Consider the following 19,925-nt stretch of genomic DNA (forward strand, 5'->3'; position numbering starts at 1 on the left):
AAAAATAATTATTATTACACTAACAGATGATTAGCAACCATGAGGGATGGAATGAGTAATAAATAATACATAATGAATTAAGGATAACAATTGTTTGCATAGCAGTGATTGTGAAATACTTTTGTATGATTTCATCTTTGAGAATCTCATCCATTCTGTCCTTGAAAGCAAGCATTGATGTTTGTAAATCTGCTTTCTTGGAAGCTTGCTTTCGCGTCGAGCATTACAATTCATGACAGCTATTGGGAAAGGCATACTAATAGATTTGGCCTGTACAAAGAATTGTTTTTGGAGTGTCAGTAACCTGAAACAATGGTTTAGTTTAGTTTATTAGGATCCACATTAGCTACTGCTCATACAGTAGTTACTCTTCCTGGGGGTCCACATAAAACATACAAATACATTACAAAGTACAGAACAGTTATAGACAAAAACAACATAAAATATTACATTCAATTCAAAATAAAAAATTATTACGCGGATTGACCTGCGATTTCTGGGAATTTGTGACAGAGACACATAAAACAGCTATATCCGATTGGAAACAACAAACAGAACGCAACTATAATCCCTGACATCAACAACAACTACAGAGTACCGTTATCTGATAACTTTATTAACAAGTTAAAAAAAGACAATGAGTTACAATATTTACAGAATATCCAGAGATAAAATAGAATACAATTGTAAACAATCATTCTAGGTAATATCACAACCCACCATCAGGAATCAGATTTTCACAGGAGAAAGGCAAGATGGAGAATCTAAGGTAGTCAAACAACGAAGAACAGTCTGAAGAGAAGAAGAGAAACATCATGGAAACAAACTAAATATATACATACAAGTATCCAGTGTGCTATGACGAGCAGGGGTTCAATTGGGATGCGGGAGGAAGGGGTGAGACCAACAAAGTCTCATCACCTTATGGTACAGTGGGACACTGAATACAGTGAGTATTTAACAGATGTCTATTCAAAATGGACAGTGGAAAAGCAACCAATTTGGGATACAGAGAGACAGGACAGTTCCAACCACCTTACAAAATCACAAATTAACCCCACTTCAAAAAAGCTTATTTCCTCAAACAAACATTTCTCTATTGGGTTCATGTTTAAAAAGCTAAGCTAGTCCTTTTAAAGGAGGATGGGTAAAAGATTCAGCACCAAATCACCCCCATGTTGTTGTTCTTAAAGGTACAAAATAAAAGAAGACATATTTCTTATCAACCAGACGTTGTACAACAGCTTATTATTACGTTTTGATTTGGGAGTCTGAAAAACAGCTCACTCCACAAAGGTTTTCATGTTTTTACTTGATCTATTTTTGTTTATTTGTTTCATATGAGACCAACACCTAAAAGGAAAAAGGTAAACATTTCCTTTCTGAAACACCACAGTTTCAAACACTTGACAAGTAGTTTGTTTTTCTATACACAACTGCATATCACATATGTACATGCATGACTCTCGGAATGCACCCTATAGGGGACTAGGATTTTACCAGAGCCATATATACATGTATTATGTCTCTGGGTTCCAACCCCCTTTGCAACAATGGTTCGTTACTCAGGAAAGAACATTGTAGCAAACATAGCCAGCTAAATATTTTGGTACCAAGAGCACATTTCCATTTTTGTTTTGTTTTTGCGTTTCTCCTTTGATGACTCAAAGGAGTCATATTACAGATACACTGTCAATCACTTTGTATTGGTTTGTATCGGTTCCAACCAACCAGTGTTGGAAGGAAAGCATTTATATTGACGAAGCTTGAGATAATTGCTATTCATTATTCTAATAAGGCTTTGGGGTATTTGAGCAGCAACTTCTAACATATACAATCTCTGCCTTATTTGTCAAAACAGTGTAGTCTAAAAAGCATACAGGAGACCAGACTTCAGAATCATCTTCACACACAATAATAGAACACAGCACTGTACACTGCAAAATGTAAGTTAAACACCTAAGTGTTGTACTTTCACATGGCTGGCCAGTCACGTTTTATAATCCGTTTCTCTAGCGTACTTACACGTTCTCTTATAAATGCTGTCACAATTATCGGTTGATGAGGTGAATTATCTGCTTGCATCATGCCATTTCCCCCATGTTTAATGTCAGAAAGAGAAACTATAGCTTCAGGATGTACAGCATTCCCTCTATGTTCTTCTGACATTGATGACAAGCACTGTGTCACAGACTACAGTGTAGGTTTTACAACAACATCTGACTTGTTATTGATAAACAAAAATAACAAGGAAACCAATCAATGGCACAATAATAAACATTATTGATTCAATTGCTGGTTATCATGTTGTGGGGACACTTGTGTCAGTTCACTTTCAAATTTACAACTGTCAGAGGATGGACAAAAGACAAAAGCTGTATTAAAGAGTGGAAGTGCTGGGAATGCCTAAGGCCTTTGGGGCAAAAGTCGAGTCAATATTCTAAAAATGTAACAAATCAAAGTTTGAAATCTACTATAGACAAATAAGGTGCAACTATTCCTCAAGGAATTATTCTACTTGATTAATAACACAAGGCTAAAAATAAAAAGATGAACTAATGTAAAGTTACCATCCGGGTCAAATCACAGAAACCGTTCTACCGTGTGGTTTTACAGCTAGTATGGATGGGGTGGAGAGTGACAGCTGAGAAGATTGATCTAGGATCAGGTCCCCCATGTCCATATAATCATATTCAGTTTGATCTAAAAGGCAAAACAGCTCTCCTACTCGGAAATGTTTTATGAATACAGGCCCAGATCATGGTGAGTCATCTCTCACACACGGCCTGTCCCTCAATATTACAACACTAGATGATGGGATTATAAGTATATTAGGATCTTGTTGGTAGCAGTGAGGTTAAAAGGGCGTCAGGGAACTGAATGTGGTAGCTCATACAGTAGGTTATCTATATTTATAGAATCCCTCATTTGGAACTTCCAAGGGGTCAGTATATCTACGTATATATAAACAGAAAATTCCCCCAACATTTCTTCCCACAATTTCAAACACGTTTTTGGGAAATGTGACCTACTCTTTCTTTCTACAAAATATTGTAGTTAGTAGACATGATCTCGGACTTTAAACTGTAGAAACTGCAGATTTGACCATAATGTGTGCTTTACAGTAACATTCACTATTGGTTACCAATATATTAACATCTGTCCTACGGGACCATTGACTCATTTTAAGGTTCAGCCATTTAAAAAATGTAGGATGTAACACAACCTATAGTTTCCAATATGTAACACTTAAAATCTAACAGTACTCCAAAAGGTGACGATTCTTTTTTGTTTCCATAATTTTCTTTTCTTTCTTTAGCAGCCTATTTTTGATACCCAACCCAATATCAATATCAATACAACCTAATGTATAGTCTCTAGCAAAGTGACTACAATGTTAGGCCCCAGTACTCTTCTCTTCCATCTTCTTATATGTCATTTTTTGGTTTCAAGCATTTCTTTGTTGTCTTCCTCATTCAGATTGTTACTACTCTGTAATAGGTCGGAGGCATATTCTTTCCCCACTTCCATGCTGTTGCTAGATAGGTCCAATCCTCTGTCCGTCATCGTCCCAATGGTCGACGAGCCAATAGAAGGCAGAGCTGAGGCTGATGCGTCTATTGCGGGGGTGGTGCTAGTGTCTGTTCTGCTGTTGGTAACAGTCCTGTATTATGATGAGAGGGGGAAAGGTCAATGTCCATTACCACAGGAGAATATTGAGAGAAAACATACAGAAGACAGAGAAAGGGAGGAAGAGGGGTAAGGAGAGAGAGATGGGGAGGGAGGGAGAAAGTATGTGAGTGAGGCAGAAGGAGAGACGGAGGTAGGAAGAGAGAGAGAGAAAGAGACTTACATGCCGTGTCGGAGGACGTGCCGTTCCCACTCTATGCTGTTAGTGAAGCAGCGACCACAGAACTCACAGGGGAAGCGCTTCTCAGCGGAGGCAGCCACACTGCTGCTGCTGGGGGAAACTACTGGGACGTCTGGGGAACAGACAGAGATCAGCATGATGAGAGGGGCGTATGATACGATATCAGCCCAGACAGATACAGCAGAGACCCAGTCATGTCAGATTACAAGGCTTGAGTGAATCCCATTTAAATTCAGGAAGTAACTGAATTGGAATTTCTGAATTGACTGCATTGAAATGGGACTGAGCCCAAACCTTTTGGTAGCAGCCAACAGAGATGCAATTTGGCATTGTTAGTCATATTGTTAGTAGTAAGTAAGTAGGCTTGCATGAGCCTTGGCTTGTGCGAGCCAGAATGGCTCATAGGGAAGGAAACTATCTTCTGTTTCTGTAGCGAGAGGCAGTTTTATGTACAAGTACACCCCCTGGACAGGACCCTAGTCTATCGCAGGGCCTTACCCCCAATATATCTCCTTAATGCTGAGTTCCAAACGGAGAAGCATCAGGTCCCATTTTTACAGTATTTGGTATGACTCGGCCAGGGATTGAACTCACAACCTTCCAATCTCAGGGCGGACACTAACCACAAGGCCACTGAGTTGTTAGTCATATCAATAATGATGATGAAGATCCTTGTTAACCTTTTGGAGCTGGCTTTTCTGCCTCTGCCTCTTCCTCTTCAATCCTCTTCTCCTCCTCCTCTCCCTCCTTCTGCTCTAGCTCTTCATCTATACTCTCCTCCATCTCCACCTCATCCTCCACAATCTCTTCCTCCATCACTCCTAATCCATCCTCCTCTATCGCCTCTTCCTCCTCGGCACTACCGTTCCTCTCCTTTATAGCATCCAGCTGATCCAGGTTGATCTGCCCCATCAACTCAAAGTTACGGATCACCTGATCAACAAAAAAAGACAAGAGGTATGATTGATTGATTAATTAATAATTGATTGATCAGTATGATCAGTGTTGCAGTGGAAGGTAAACGCCTTGAGAGTAAAAGTGCATTGAAAGTATAGGAAGTGTTACTTTATTCCCCGTGAATGGCAGTTTATTTTTTCCCCACTACATCACTGAGTATGAAGACCCCATTGGGTATTACTGGAACTGATACAATAAATTCTGGTTGTGAACAGGTTGTAATGAAGTCATTTCAATATGCTGCCCAATGGGACTGTCTCTGAATACACATTCTACAGGCTGTTCAAGTTGCTCATGTTTAGTGGTCCTGTATATAATACTATTATTCAACAAGAAGTACATTTTTATTTTACAATCTATGAGCACTCCACCACACACTATGATTGACAGGTATCGTGTCAGAAAGAGTTGCTGTAATTGGCCAAAAATGAGCACACAGTAAGAGTAACTTCTCTCTTCCTTCCCTTGAAAGGGAGCAAGCACTGCTGTCTCCGTCTCTGCCCCTTTTAAGTTTAATGTATACTTCAACCTCCTGAAATGCCATGTGACCTCGCTCAGCATCTCATGCATTATCCCCATTATGGGACTAAGGGAAATGAAACCTATTATTTGTGATATGCACTCAGAATAGATAGCAGGCAGCTTCTTCCTACCAAGCATATGTGTGTGGGATTTGAATAATCTGGCATGATCTACTTTGTATGACTACAGATCCTTTTATCGGTAAGCACATTTGATCTGCATGTCATGGAGATATCATGATACAGTACTGAAATAACTCAGAACTTATTAGACACTGATGTTAAAAACACTAAAGACCAATTGAAGCCATTGTTTTACAATCAAGGTATCCAAGCCTTTTGGGTTTTCATCTCTGAGGTTAATTTGTGCCAAAACGGAACTGTATACAAGTTGACACGACCTCGTGACTGTCTCAGGGCGACATCCTTAGAAAACTGCCTGCTTTAAACAGTAAGTAGGTCATTTTGGATCATTTTCTTTTAAAGCCGACCCCTCCTACCAAATGCTAGCTCACCAGGTACTTGTATTAAAACAGCTGACTGTAGGTTTGAGCCAGGGTGCATGCTGGGACTTGTAGTTCTGACCTACCTTGTGCTCCTCTCGGAGATGTGTCTCCAGCTGGTAGCGCTGCCTGCTGTCGTAGTAGCACAGCTGGCACTGGTAGGGTTTCATCTCATTGTGCTTGGTGAGGTGCAACTCCCCGCCGGCCAGGTGGCGAGACAGCTTGTAGCGAGACACTTCCAGGGGCACCACACGCTCCTCTGGGGTAGGGAAGGAGGGGGTAGAGGGAGGGAGTGAGAGAGGGGGAGAGAGAAAGAGATAAATATTACATTTACATTTAAGGCATTTAGCAGACCCTCTTATCCAGAGCGACTTACAAATTGGTGCATTCACCTTATGACATCCAGTGGAACAGCCACTTTACAATAGTGCATCTAAATATTTTAAGGGGGGGAGGGGGGGTGAGAAGGATTACTTTATCCTAACCTAAGTATTCCTTAAAGAGGTGGGGTTTCAGGTGTCTTCGGAAGGTGGTGATTGACTCCGCTGTCCTGGCGTCGTGAGGGAGTTTGTTCCACCATTGGGGAGCCAGAGCAGCGAACAGTTTTGACTGGGCTGAGCGGGAACTGTACTTCCTCAATGGTAGGGAGGCGAGCAGGCCAGAGGTGGATGAACGCAGTGCCCTTATTAGGGTGTAGGGCCTGATCAGAGCCTGGAGGTACTGAGGTGCCGTTCCCCTCACAGCTCCGTAGGCAAGCACCATGGTCTTGTAGCGGATGCGAGCTTCAACTGGAAGCCAGTGGAGAGAGCGGAGGAGCGGGGTGACGTGAGAGAACTTGGGAAGGTTGAACACTAGACGGGCTGCGGCGTTCTGGATGAGTTGTAGGGGTTTAATGGCACAGGCAGGGAGCCCAGCCAACAGCGAGTTGCAGTAATCCAGACGGGAGATGACAAATGCCTGGATTAGGACCTGCGCCGCTTCCTGTGTGAGGCAGGGTCGTACTCTGCGGATGTTGTAGAGCATGAACCTACAGGAACGGGCCACCGCCTCGATATTGTGTCAACAGCATCATAGCACCTCTAACTGTGAAGATGTAACTTAATAAGTATAGCTAATCATTTTGGTGTGCGACAATACGGCGCGATGTCAAGCACTAAAATACTAGTACAGGTTTGACTTTTAGGGAGACTCAATGAGCTCCTTCCACCTGGCACTAACAGTTATTTCCTCTAAATTGTCTTAACAATATTTGAGCACATAAAACAAGTAATCACAGGTTTTGTCTTGGCTTACCCCTGTGCAGGACGATGTGATCGATCATATTGCTCTTGTATTTGGTGTGGTAGAGACAGAGGGGACAGTGTAGGTCTTTGGGACCCTCCTCAGGAACCACAGTGTGTCCTGCTTCCACATGCATGGTGAATGCCGACCTGAGAAGAACAGAATAGATCTAGTGAGGCCGAATGGACATAAGAAAAAACAACCCACAACTCCGTTGTCAACCAACCATCATAAAAAGAAGAAAAGGAAGACATAGGCTCTTTCCCAATTTGTCTCGCCATGATTTCGTACGTCCACTCTCTTCTTCACTTTCTCAAAATGCTTTGGAGGAGAAGGTCCGAAATGAGGGACCTTGGATCCTCTCCTCCAATGCGGTTTGAGAAAATGGAAAGAGGACGTGATTGAAATTGAAAAAGAGACCATCTTATGTTGTCACAGTAACATTCATTTCCTTACTTGGAGCAGGTGAAGAAGGAGCAGTCTTTGCACTTGAACAGCTTCTTCCCTCCGTGTCGGTCTCTGTAGTGGCGTCTCAGGCTCTGCATGTATCCCGAACTGAACTCACAGAACTCACAGGTCAGGATGCCGTCCGGCCGGGTGTCAGAGCTCACAGCCTGGGGCCGGGCGGTAGGGCTAGAGGATATCACATGACTACGAGACGCCACCTGGTAGTGACTGAGCTGCCGCCTCACGTCCACTGTCTCATGCATGTACCCAGCACCTGAGAGAGAGAGAAGTGTGTCACTGTCAATATTGACAGTTCTGTAAGTCGCTTTGGAAAAAGTGTCTGCTAAATACTAATATCATAAAATGTTGAGGTCAGAAGTTAACATACACTTAGGTTGGAGTCATGAAAACTCGTTTTTCAACCACTCCACAAATTTCTTGTTAACAAACTATAGTTTTGGCAAGTCGATTAGGATTTACTTTGTGCATGACACAAGTAATTCTACCAACAATTGTTTACAGACAGGTTATTTCACTTATTATTCACTGTATCACAATTCCCCTGGGTCAGAAGTTTACACTACATACACTAAGTTGACTGTGCCTTTAAACAGCTTGGAAAATTCCAGAAAATGATGTCATGGCTTTAGAAGCTTGTGATAGGCTGTATTTCAAGGCCTACCTTCAAACTCAGTGCCTCTTTGCTTGACATCATGGGAAAAACAAAATAAATCAGCCAAGACCTCAGATAAAAAATTGTAGACCTCCACAAGTCTGGTTCATTCTTGGGAGCAATTTCCAAATTTCCATTAGTATTATTGTTTGTACAGATGAACGCGGTACCTTCAGGTGTTTGGAAATTGCTCCCAACGATGAACCAGACTTGTGGAGGTCTTGGCTGATTTCTTTTGTCCCATAAACATCATGGGACCACGCAGCCGTCATATCGCTAAGGAAGGAGACGCGTTCTGTCTCCTAGAGATGAACATACTTTGGTGAGAAAAGTGCAAATCAACCCCAGAACAACAACAAAGGACCTTGTGAAGATGTTGGAGGAAACAGGTACAAAAGTATCTATATCCACAGTAAAATTAGTCCTATAATGACACAACCTGAAAAACCGCTCAGCAAGGAGGAAGCCACTGCTCCAAAACTGCCATAAAAAAGTCAGACTACGGTTTGCAACTGCACATGGGGACAAAGATCATACTTTTTGGAGAAATGTCCTCTGGTCTGATGAAACAAAAAATGGAACTGTTTGGCCATAATGACCATCGTTATGTTTGGAGGAAAAAGGGGGAGGCTTGCAAGCCTAAGAACACCATCCCAACCGTGAAGCACGGGGGTGGCAGCATCATGTTGTGGGGGTGCTTTGTTGCAGGAGGAACTGGTGCACATCACAATATAGATGGCTCCATGAGGGAGGAAAATTAAGTGGATATATTGAAGCAACATCTCAAGACATCAGTCAGGAAGTTAAAGCTCGGTCGCAAATGTGTCTTCCAAATGGACAATGACCCCAAGCATACTTCCAAAGTTGTGGCAAAAAGGACAACAAAGTCAAGCTATTGAAGTGGCCATCACAAAGCCCTGACCTCAGTCCAATGGAGAATTTGTGGGCAGAACTGAAAAAGCGTATGCGAGCAAGGAGGCCTACAAACCTGACTCATTTACACCAGCTCTGTCAGGAGGAACGGGCCAAAACTCATCCAACTTATTGTGGGAAGCTTGTGGAAGGCTACCTGAAACGTTTGACCGAAGTTAAACAATTGAAAGGCAATGCTACCAAATACTAATTGAGTGTATGTAAACTTCTGACCCACTGGGAATGTGATGAAAGAAATAAAAGCTGAAATAAATCATTCTCTCAACTATTATAATGACATTTCACGTTCTTAAAATAAGGTGGTGATCCTAACTGACCTTGGGGCGGCAGGGTAGCCTAGTGGTTAGAGCGTTGGACTAGTAACCGGAAGGTTGCAAGTTCAAACCCCGAGCTGACAAGGTACAAATCTGTCCTTCTGCCACTGAACAAGAAGCTGTTCCTAGGCTGTCATTGAAAATAAGAATTTGTTCTTAACTGACATGCCTAGTTAAATAAAGGTAATAAAAAAGACAGGGCATTTTTACTAGGATTAAATGTCAGGAATTGTGAAAAACTAAGTTTAAACGTAGTTGACTCAGGTGTATGTAAACTTCCGACTTCAACTGTAATTACAGAGAAGGGCCGAGTGTGGACATGGTGAATGATAATCATGGAGGAAATATTACCATTAACCAGGATACAATAACTTCCTAACACCCTTCCAGAATCTGAGAAGTGTGAGGATTTACCCAAAGACCCAAATAAGTAAACATAGCTTCAGAATCAGAATGGATTTGAAGTGTGCAGGGTTTTTCTTCTGGAATTCCAGATGATCCTGGAATGGAATTCAAACCCCATCACAGCTCTACTATAACATCCCAGAACAGTGGCTGTGATTGTCACCACAACTCCCCCCTCCGTCCCCTCCCATTCCCAGTGTAGTGTATAATATCAATGAGCAACCTCATCTACTTGTCCTACTTCCAGAGTACACCACATCAATAAATAAAACCAAGTACCGGTATAAGGATGTCTGCATGTGAAAAATACTTCATTCAGCAGTGCCAAGATGAAGCGAGCGCAGAAGACAGCAGAAAGACTGATTTAAAAAAAAAATGAATTTCTTACTTGGGAAAGAAAACTGGGTCCCGCTTGAAATGACGTTCAGCTTATAAAGGCTTCATAAGGCTTTCATAAGAACTACATAAATGTGTTAAAGCATCTGTAACTGTATGTCATGCTTTTACAACGGGTTCATAAACGTGTCATTACTGTGTGTCAAAGGTGACATAACTCTCTATCTCGATATGATATAAACATGTGCTTTATAAAGGGTGACATGTTGTACTGAAGGATGGCACACTCTCTAAAGTGAAGTCATGTTCGTCACATTACACCTAATATTTGAATGAAGGCCAAAATGAAGGCCAAGTTCGATGCATTGGTCCACCACGCGTGGAAGGTCTGGTGGACCAATGCATCAAACGTGGCCATTAATTAGGGTTAAGTTTAAAATCCAATTTTAAGAAAATAAATTATGGAAATGGACAGGGTATAGCCATAATGATTACTTTGTGGCTGTCTTTAATAGTGAAAACTCAGTAAGGTCCCTCCCATAGTGGGCGTGACCATAGAATTCTAAGGCCAATATTAAATGGTTGATATCTCAGGCTTAGATGTGCTGTGTGCGCAATAGCCTGAAGACGGCATTATACCAAAAAACACTTATCTTGATGAAAGCCCCCAACATAAGGAAATTGAAAGTGTGTTTCTTCCTGGAAGCAAATCACCTGTTCTTCAGTACACAAACACACACAAAACTATATAACGAGCCATACCGTGCATTGATGGACCAAGTCAGGTCTTTGACACATTCACCCACTCTCCCGCTGAAAAATCAGCCACAACAAGTTGGCACCATTGTAACAGATTGCAATCAAGCCCTGCTCTCCAACATGGGAACAGAAGACGAATACCTGATGCGGTAGTCTCACGTAAGACTACTCCAAATCATCTTGGCTCTGACACACACACACACACTTCATTTATCAGCAGAGCGTTAATAACCTATGTATTGACACTATGTAGGTGTCCTGTAATACTTTGTTTGAAGTGAGACAGCTTCGGTCATTCATAAAACATCCATAAAGATTTATCATATGACGCTTTACTTACGACACTAAACAAAAATTACAGCGCAACGTGCAACAAATCTTTTACTGAGTTACAGCTCATATAAGGAAATCAGTCAATTGAAATGAATGAATTATGCCCTAATCTATGGATTTCATGACTGGGAATATAGATATGCATCTGTTAGTCACAGATAACTTTAAAAAAGATAAGGGTGTGGACCAGAAAACCAGTCAGTATCTGGTGTGACCACCATTTGTCTCATGCATCGTGACACATCTCCTTCACATAGTTGATCAGGCTGTTGATGTTGTCCCACTCCTCTTCAATGGCTGTGGGAAGTTGCTTGATATTGGTGGTAAGTGGAACACACGGACGTACATGTCAATCTATTATCATGCTGAAACAAGAGGTGATGGTGGCGGATGAATGGCACGACAATGGGCCTCAGGATCTCGACACGGTACCTCTGTGAATTCAAATTGCCATCGATAAAATGCTATTGTGTTTGTTGTCCGTAGTTTATGCCTGCCCATACCATAACCCCACCGCCAGCATGGGGCACTCTGTTCACAACGTTGACATCAGGAAATTGCTCAACCACATACCCGTACATGCTGTCTTCCATCTTCCCGATACAGTGGAAACCGGGATTCTCCAGTGGCCATCGAAGGCGAGCATTTTCACACTGAAGTCGGTTTACGACGCCGAATTGCAGTCAGGTCAAGACCCTGCTGAGGACGACGAGCACACAGATGAGTTTCCCTGAAGAAGTTTCTGACAGTTCATGTAGAAATTTGTGCAAACCTACAGTTTCATCAGCTGTCTGGGTGGCTGGTCACAGACGATCCCGCAGGTGAAGAAGCTGGATGTGGAGGTCCTGGGCTGGTGTGGGTACACCTGGTCTGCGGTTGTGAGGCTGGTTAAATGTACTGCCAAATTCTCTAAAACAATGTTGGAGGAGGCTTATGGTAGAGAAATGTACATTCAATTCTCTGGCAACAGCTCTGGCGGACATTCCTGCAGTCAGCATGCCAATTGCACACTCCCTAAAATTTGAGACATCTGTGGCATTGTGTTGTGTGACAAAACTGCACAATTTAGAATGGCCTTTTATCGTCCCCATCATTGTGTTGTGTGATAAAACTGCACATTTTAGAGTGGTCTTTTATTGTCCCCAGCACAAGGTGTATTGATCATGCTGTTAAATCAGCTCCTTGATATGCCACAGCTGTCAGGTGAATGGATTATACTGGCAAAGAAGGAATGCTCATTAACAGGGATGTAAACACATTTGTGCACCAAATTTGAGGGAGATAAGCTTTTTGTGCTCATGGAAAATGTATGGGATCTTTTATGTCAGCTCATGAAACGTTGGACAGACACTTGTTCAGTATATCAAGTCAGACACTTTTGGTCATTCATGACACATACATAAAGGGAATTATCACTAACAAGTAACACATATAAACATACATTAAACCATACATTTCCTTGTATTTATACACATATATTAAGTTTCCAAAAGTCCAGCAATGTAATTTGATACATTTCATTCATTTGCTGTGCATGACTGCACTTTAAAGTGTCTCATCCTGTAGTCCAGCATTTTAGGGAAAGTTGAGGTCAGGTTCAATCTTGGCGATGCACCCAAGAGAAAAAACGGTTGGGCCATCCTGGTTTAGAGTAATATAATGTATGCAATTTAGCAGACACTTTTATCCAAAGCGAATTGCAGTCATGTGTACGCGTGCATACATTTTCATGGGCTGTCCCGGGAATGGAACCCACTATCGTGGCATTGCAATGCTCTACAAATATGCATGACAAGGTTATACATTCTTTGTGAAGCCTCAATCTATTATGATTTATAAATGCGTTATTATTTTATTATGCGTTACTTAAAACACAGCTTTATGTAATATTTGACATAGTGGGTTGTGTCGCATTTGACATGGGTGGTTATGCCACACTTATGCCACATTTATTAACCCTTCATAGAGCATGACATACAACTATAGATGATATGTGACACATTTACAGTGGGGCAAAAAAAGTATTTAGTCAGCCACCAATTGTGCAAGTTCTCCCACTTAAAAAGAGAGAGGCCTGTAATTTTCATCATAGGTACACTAACTATGACAGACAAAATGAGAAAAAAAAATCCAGAAAATCACATTGTAGGATTTTTTATGAATTTATTTGCAAATTATGGTGGAAAATAAGTATTTGGTCAATAACAAAAGTTTACCTCAATACTTTGTTATATACCCTTTGTTGGCAATGACAGAGGTCAAATGTTTTCTGTCTTCACAAGGTTTTCACACTGTTGCTGGTATTTTTGGCCCATTCCTCCATGCAGATCTCCTCTAGAGCAGTGATGTTTTGGGGCTGTTGCTGGGCAACACGGACTTTCAACTCCCTCCAAATATTTTCTATGGGGTTGAGATCTGGAGACTGGCTAGGCCACTCCAGGACCTTGAAATGCTTCTTACGAAGCCACTCCTTCGTTGCCCGGGCGGTGTGTTTGGGATCATGCTGAAAGACCCAGCCACGTTTCATCTTCAATACCCTTGCTGATGGAAGGAGGCTTTCACTCAAAATCTCACGATACATGGCCCCATTCATTCTTTCCTTTACACGGATCAGTTGTCCTGGTCCCTTTGCAGAAAAACATGCATGATGTTTCCACCCCCATGCTTCACAGTAGGTATGGTGTTCTTTGGATGCAACTCAGCATCCTTTGTCCTCCAAACACGACGAGTTGGGTTTTAACCAAAAAGTTCTATTTTTGGTTTCATCTGACCATATGCTATTATCCCAATCTTCTTCTGGATCATCCAAATGCTCTCTAGCAAACTTCAGACGGGCCTGGACATGTACTGGCTTAAGCAGGGGGACACGTCTGGCACTGCAGGATTTGAGTCCCTGGCGGTGTAGTTACTGATGGTAGGCTTTGTTACTTTGGTCCCAGCTCTCTGCAGGTCATTCACTAGGTCCCCCCGTGTGGTTCTGGGATTTTTGCCCACCGTTCTTGTGATCATTTTGACCCTACGGGGTGAGATCTTGCGTGGAGCCCCAGACAGAGGGAGATTATCAGTGGTCTTGTATGTCTTCCATTTCCTAATAATTGCTCCCACAGTTGATTTCTTCAAACCAAGCTGCTTACCTATTGCAGATTCAGTCTTCCCAGCCTGGTGCAGGTCTACAATTTTGTTTCTGGTGTCCTTTGACAGCTCTTTGGTCTTGGCCATAGTGGAGTTTGGAGTGTGACTGTTTGAGGTTGTGGACAGGTGTCTTTTATATTGATAACAAGTTCAAACAGGTGCCATTAATACAGGTAACGAGTGGAGGACAGAGGAGCCTCTTAAAGAAAAAGTTACAGGTCTGTGAGAGCCAGAAATCTTGCTTCTTCCCCACTATCCCCTGGGTACTTATACCTGTGTTCTCTGTTTGGCTGCTGCCAGTTGGTCTTGCTTGTCAAGTCAACCAGCATTTTGTCTCAGCTCCTGTTTTGTCCAAGTCTCTTTTTTTTTCTAGCCCTCCTGGCTTTTACCATTGCCTGTCCTGACTCTGAGCCCACCTGCCTGACCACTCTGCCTGCCCCTGACACTGAGCCTGCCTGCCGTCCTGTACCTCTATTCTGGATTATCGATCCCTGCCTGCCTTGACCGGTTGTTTGCCTGCCTCTGTTGCTGTAATAAACATTGTTACTTCAACACAGTCTGCATTTGGGTCTTACCTGAAACCTGATACTTACACAGCCTGGAGGTGTGTTGGGCCATTGTCCTGTTGAAAAACAAATGATTGTCCCACTAAGCGCAAACCAGATGGTATGGCGTATCGCTGCAGAATGCTTTGGTAGACATGCTGGCTAAGTGTGCCTTGAAATCTAAATAAATCACAGACAGTGTCAGCAGCAAAGCACCCCCACACCATCACACCTCCTCCTCCATGCATCACGGTGGGAACCACACATGCAGAGATCATCCGTTCACCTACTCTGCATCTCACAAAGACACAGCGGTTGGAACCAAAAATCTCAAATTTGTATTCATCAGACCAAACGACAGATGTCCACTGGTCTAATGTCCATCCTCTGCAGCAGCGGTAACTCTGGTTCTTCCTTTCCTGTGGTGGTCCTCATGAGAACCAGCTTCATCATAGCGCTTGATGGTTTTTGCGACTGCGCTTGAAGAAACTTTCAAAGGTCTTGAAATGTTCCGCATTGACTGAAGTCAATGTCTTAAAGTAATGATGGACTGTCGTTTCTCTTTGCTTAATTGAGCTGTTCTTGCCACCTCATGAAGCTGGTTAAGAGAATGCCAAGAGTGTGACAGCAAAGCTGTCATCAAGGAAAAGGGTGGCTACTTTGAAGAATCTAAACTATAAAAGATATTCTGATTTTGTTTAACATTTGTTTGGGTAGTACATGATTCCATATGTGTTATTTAATAGTTTTGATCCCTTCACTATATTATACAATGTAAAAAAATAGTAGCAATAATGAAAAACCCTGAAATTAGTCGGTGTGTCCAAACCTTAAACTGGTACTGTATTTAATAGTGCAAAACCACCATGGAGCAGCAAGCAGCAGAGTCGTTGGGGAATTTAGAAGATCAGCCAAGGAGAGAAGCCCTTTAAAACGCCAAAGACACTACAAGGTTGTAATGTCCTGCATTGCAGCAAAGTTCTCCAACGGCGTGATCGAATTAAAACTGTAGCAGCCTCCAGCAACGATAGCTCGTCATCTTAAAAATTGTTTTACACTAGTATCATTACGATCACAGACAGTCAAGCAACAGACGAGATCGTTCATAGCTTAAAAACTCTACACCTAACTAAAAGTTTAGCAAGCAATCCACCAGCTTTGCCGTGTTACCAAGCTACAAAGATTGAGAGTGAGAGAGAGATATTTGATGGGCTCTGGTCCTCCTCAATGCTTAATTTGTTTTCTGTAGCCAACGGTGACATGGGGGTTGCATTCCATAGTGCTTCTCTGCTCTGTCTGTGTTCCATGTTTTGTGTTCCACTTCCACCTAGAGGGAAAATTCCATTGTGCCAGCAGCAGATGACAGCTGCCAAGAACATTCTTGAACAGAGCGGACGGTCGGTTGGACAAATGGAGAGCCGGGCACCTGACACGCTAGATTAACACCTTCTGGTAACCAGTCATGGGCACAATCAGAAAGATATATCCTGTTTGATCAGGTCTAACACCGTGAATTCTGTGATCTCAGAGGAAGACCATGCTTTTACTCCTACCACAATGTTTCCCAAAGCGGTGAAATGGGCTGCTCTGCTGAGTTCTGATGCTCTCCAGACATGAAATGAACAAGACTTGAACTGGTAGTAATTGAAAATGTGTATTTGTGTCAACAGCTCCTAAACTGCATATCATCGAATAAATTATAAATTAGGGCTAATTTGAAAAAGTGATCTATCTAATTGTGAATTTCCTGGTAACTAAAGAATAAATAAATAAGACAAAAATAAACAAAACCAAAAACTCTAAGATCAATAAAAGTCCCCCAATCTGTTAGATGCTACAGATGGAGCTCTTACCGTCAAGGTCAGAGGTCAGGAGTGTCTGGTGAGGATCTGAGCCCAGCCTGAAGGGCCTGATCTGGGGATCGTGGCCGGCCTGGGGAACCTGGGTGTGGGTGGTAGTGCCAGCGCGCAGCTTGGGGAGGGTCAGGGCCTGCCCATGGTCCCTCAGAGAGTGCTCCTTCAGTTGGCTGATAGTCATTGAGGAGAAGGGGCAGGACAAGCACTTATACGTGTTCTCGCCTGTAAAATAATAATAATAGAAGGGTTTTATAGAGCACTTTTTAAGGACCTAAAGACGCCTGTGTGTGTCAAGAGTAAACAGGAATGAAATAAATTTTTCATGAATCTCGCAGTTTTATTATGACCCCCTCGGACATGAATAATTATCGCCCAATCTCTAAACTACGTATATCTGTTGCTTCTTTGGTAATAAATTACATTGTAAATAGCATTGACCAAAGGCATTGTGCTGCCCTTTTATAGACCTGTTAAAGGCTTTCGACACTGTTGACGTTCCATTATTCATTCTTAGACTGTCTAACATTGACCTGGGTCAGGCAGTTTGCAATTGGTTTGAAAATTACCTGATAGACAGGACACAATGGGTTGCTTCTGATGGTGCTAAGTCAGGTTTCTTTGACATTATGAAAGGTGTCCCGCAAGGGTCAATTTTAGGTCTTGTACTTTTTACTGTCTATATAAACAATATTTGTCTTTCTGCAATTAATTTTTTAATACATACTATACTCCTGTAGGCAGATGACACTGTTGTTGTATGCTATTGCCCCCGCGGTCGGCTCTGGCTCTTTCGGAGCTCCAGTCTGCCTTTAATGCCCTGCAGAAAGCCTTCGTGTAACTCAAATTGGTACTAAATGCAGGTGAAACCAGGTACAGTATGTTATTTTCTAATTCACGTAAAAATACATCTGATTATTTATATATAATTATGTACATTTGATGGTGCCCTCATTGATCGTGTCCCCGCTTATAAATATCTGGGCGTCTGGATTGACAAAAATCTTTCAGAAAGGATGTTAATGAGTTAGTTATGAAATGAAGACTACAAATGGGTTTATTCCAGCTTTAGACTATGGTGAGATTGTCTATATGAATGCAGCTGCCACTGTATTGAACGCAGTTTATCATAGTGCACTAACTTTCATTATACCAATAGGTTCAGTATACATCACTACATTCTTTATCAGAAAGTAGGATGGACCTCTCTCAAGTCTCGTAGAACAATTCACTGCTCTGTTTTTGTTTATAAATCCTTCTAGTGCAAACTTCCACGATACCTTACTTCATTGTTAAATTACAGACATACGAGTTACCAGACCCAATAGCAGGGATGGCTAACGCTAGAGGTCCCGTTGATCACTAAAGAATGAGGAAATCTGCAAAGCCTTCTGCACTTTGATGGTCTGGTGCCTCGAGGGCAGTTCAAGTCGTTAACGAAGGACCTCATTGTGTTTGTTCTTAAATTGCTTGTAGTATTGTATGTTTTTTATTACGTTGTATGTTTGAATGCTGTACATTTTATGAATTGTGCTCATGCCGGGCTTGATTTCAATGGGACTCCCTAAAATGCTAAAATGAAGTAAACAAATATATACTTCTAATTTCATTAATGCCGAAGTCACAGTTCAACCCAGCTAAAAAGAAAAAGACAGAGTGCACAAGCAAGGACTCTCTCTCTTTGGCAAAGGAGCATTAACTTTGGTCAGAGAGAAACTCTTTTGAGTGGCTTTATCCAACTTAGTATAGAGTTGAGCATGTCATTCAGTGTTCAGACTTCGAGTAGCACAAGACACAAAAATCTGCCTCCGTCAACAATTTTCAATTTTTTTTCAAAAACTATTTTTATGATGACCACCCTCAGTCCATTCAAGGGAAAATCGATAGGCTTGATACTATATAGTAAGCCCAAAAGCTTTCAGCCAGACAGACAGAGCCAGCCGACGGATCTGAAAAGAGGGGTGTTGACACTCATTTTCTGCTAATCTACCCTTGAATGACTTTTGCACCTTATCGAGAGAACCAGCATTCACATACCACACGTTACCCACTGTGCACACCATGTCATTTCAACGAGGAAATGTTGGTAATATTTAGTTGAGATGTTGATCAATGACATTTCAATCTTTATTCAGCCACTCACAAGGAGGGTAAGTAGTTTGTTGAATTCCCAACGTATTATCACTATGCTTAAAACCATCTAAAAGAACAACCAAATTCCAATAAAAAAAACAATGTTTGATTTTTGGTTTAGTTGTCTTGAAACACTGCGCTTTCAACTATTTAAAAGCATGACAAAGGCCTAGGTCAGATCAAGCATTAACCGGCGATAGCCGACACCCGCATAGGTAGTGCTTTGGCGGTGTCTGAGGTAGAGCTGTCAAATCAGAACGGCTGCTCCTGTGGTCATTGTCACGAAGCCACCCACTTGTGTTAGAAGTTTAGAACGAGAAAGTGTCGGCTAGCACGGATCTGATAGAATCTGGCCCAAGGTTCAAATGGGAATACAATGTCAGATATTCTGTATTTGTACTTCTTATAAGTTGTATTGCTCCTAGGTTTTACACAGTCAAATGTAACAAATATCTAAATTTTCTATGAAAAGAAATGTACAAATGATACATTTGTGACATCAATATATATATATATATATATATATATATATATATATATATATATATATATATATATATATATATATATATATATATATATATATATATATATATATATATTTACATTTGACATTTTTGTCATTTAGCAGATCTAAAATCTATGAATCTATTACTGAGAACAGTAATATTTTACACAAACATGAAGGTACCCATAAGCAATCATTTCTGAACAAAACAGACAAATGTAAAAAAAAAACGTTAAAAAAAAGGCGGATATGGCGTTTTGAAAATAAACTCTTTAAATACTGTTACAATAGTTTGCAAGATGGCATTTACTTTAGACTATTTACTGTATTGCAAAAGTAATAATGAATTGTGTTTGGTTGACAATGCAAACAAATATCAACATGAAGTGCATTTAAAGTTTGATTTGATTTATTCCTATCC

At 41.5% G+C, this 19,925-nt stretch overlaps 1 protein-coding gene across 4 annotated transcripts in view; it reads right to left on the reverse strand.

Moving 5' to 3' along the window:
* Window positions 1–311: 311 nt before the first annotated feature.
* Window positions 312–19,925, reverse strand: part of LOC124048555 (zinc finger protein 462-like) — a 90,832-nt gene continuing 71,218 nt past the window's right edge. For 3 of the 4 annotated variants that reach the window (XM_046369467.1, XM_046369465.1, XM_046369464.1), the window contains exons 7-13: window positions 16,864–17,088; window positions 7,590–7,854; window positions 7,146–7,282; window positions 5,939–6,111; window positions 4,552–4,804; window positions 3,854–3,983; window positions 312–3,664 (exon numbers count right to left, since the gene is read on the reverse strand). In XM_046369467.1, the coding sequence (XP_046225423.1) occupies window positions 3,436–3,664; window positions 3,854–3,983; window positions 4,552–4,804; window positions 5,939–6,111; window positions 7,146–7,282; window positions 7,590–7,854; window positions 16,864–17,088 (1,412 nt within the window). In that variant the 3' untranslated portion in view covers window positions 312–3,435. The remainder of the gene's footprint in view (window positions 3,665–3,853; window positions 3,984–4,551; window positions 4,805–5,938; window positions 6,112–7,145; window positions 7,283–7,589; window positions 7,855–16,863; window positions 17,089–19,925) is intronic. The other variant, XM_046369468.1, reaches the window with a different exon arrangement.

Source organism: Oncorhynchus gorbuscha, linkage group LG11 (assembly GCF_021184085.1).
Source record: "Oncorhynchus gorbuscha isolate QuinsamMale2020 ecotype Even-year linkage group LG11, OgorEven_v1.0, whole genome shotgun sequence".
Classification (NCBI taxonomy): Eukaryota; Metazoa; Chordata; class Actinopteri; order Salmoniformes; family Salmonidae; genus Oncorhynchus; species Oncorhynchus gorbuscha.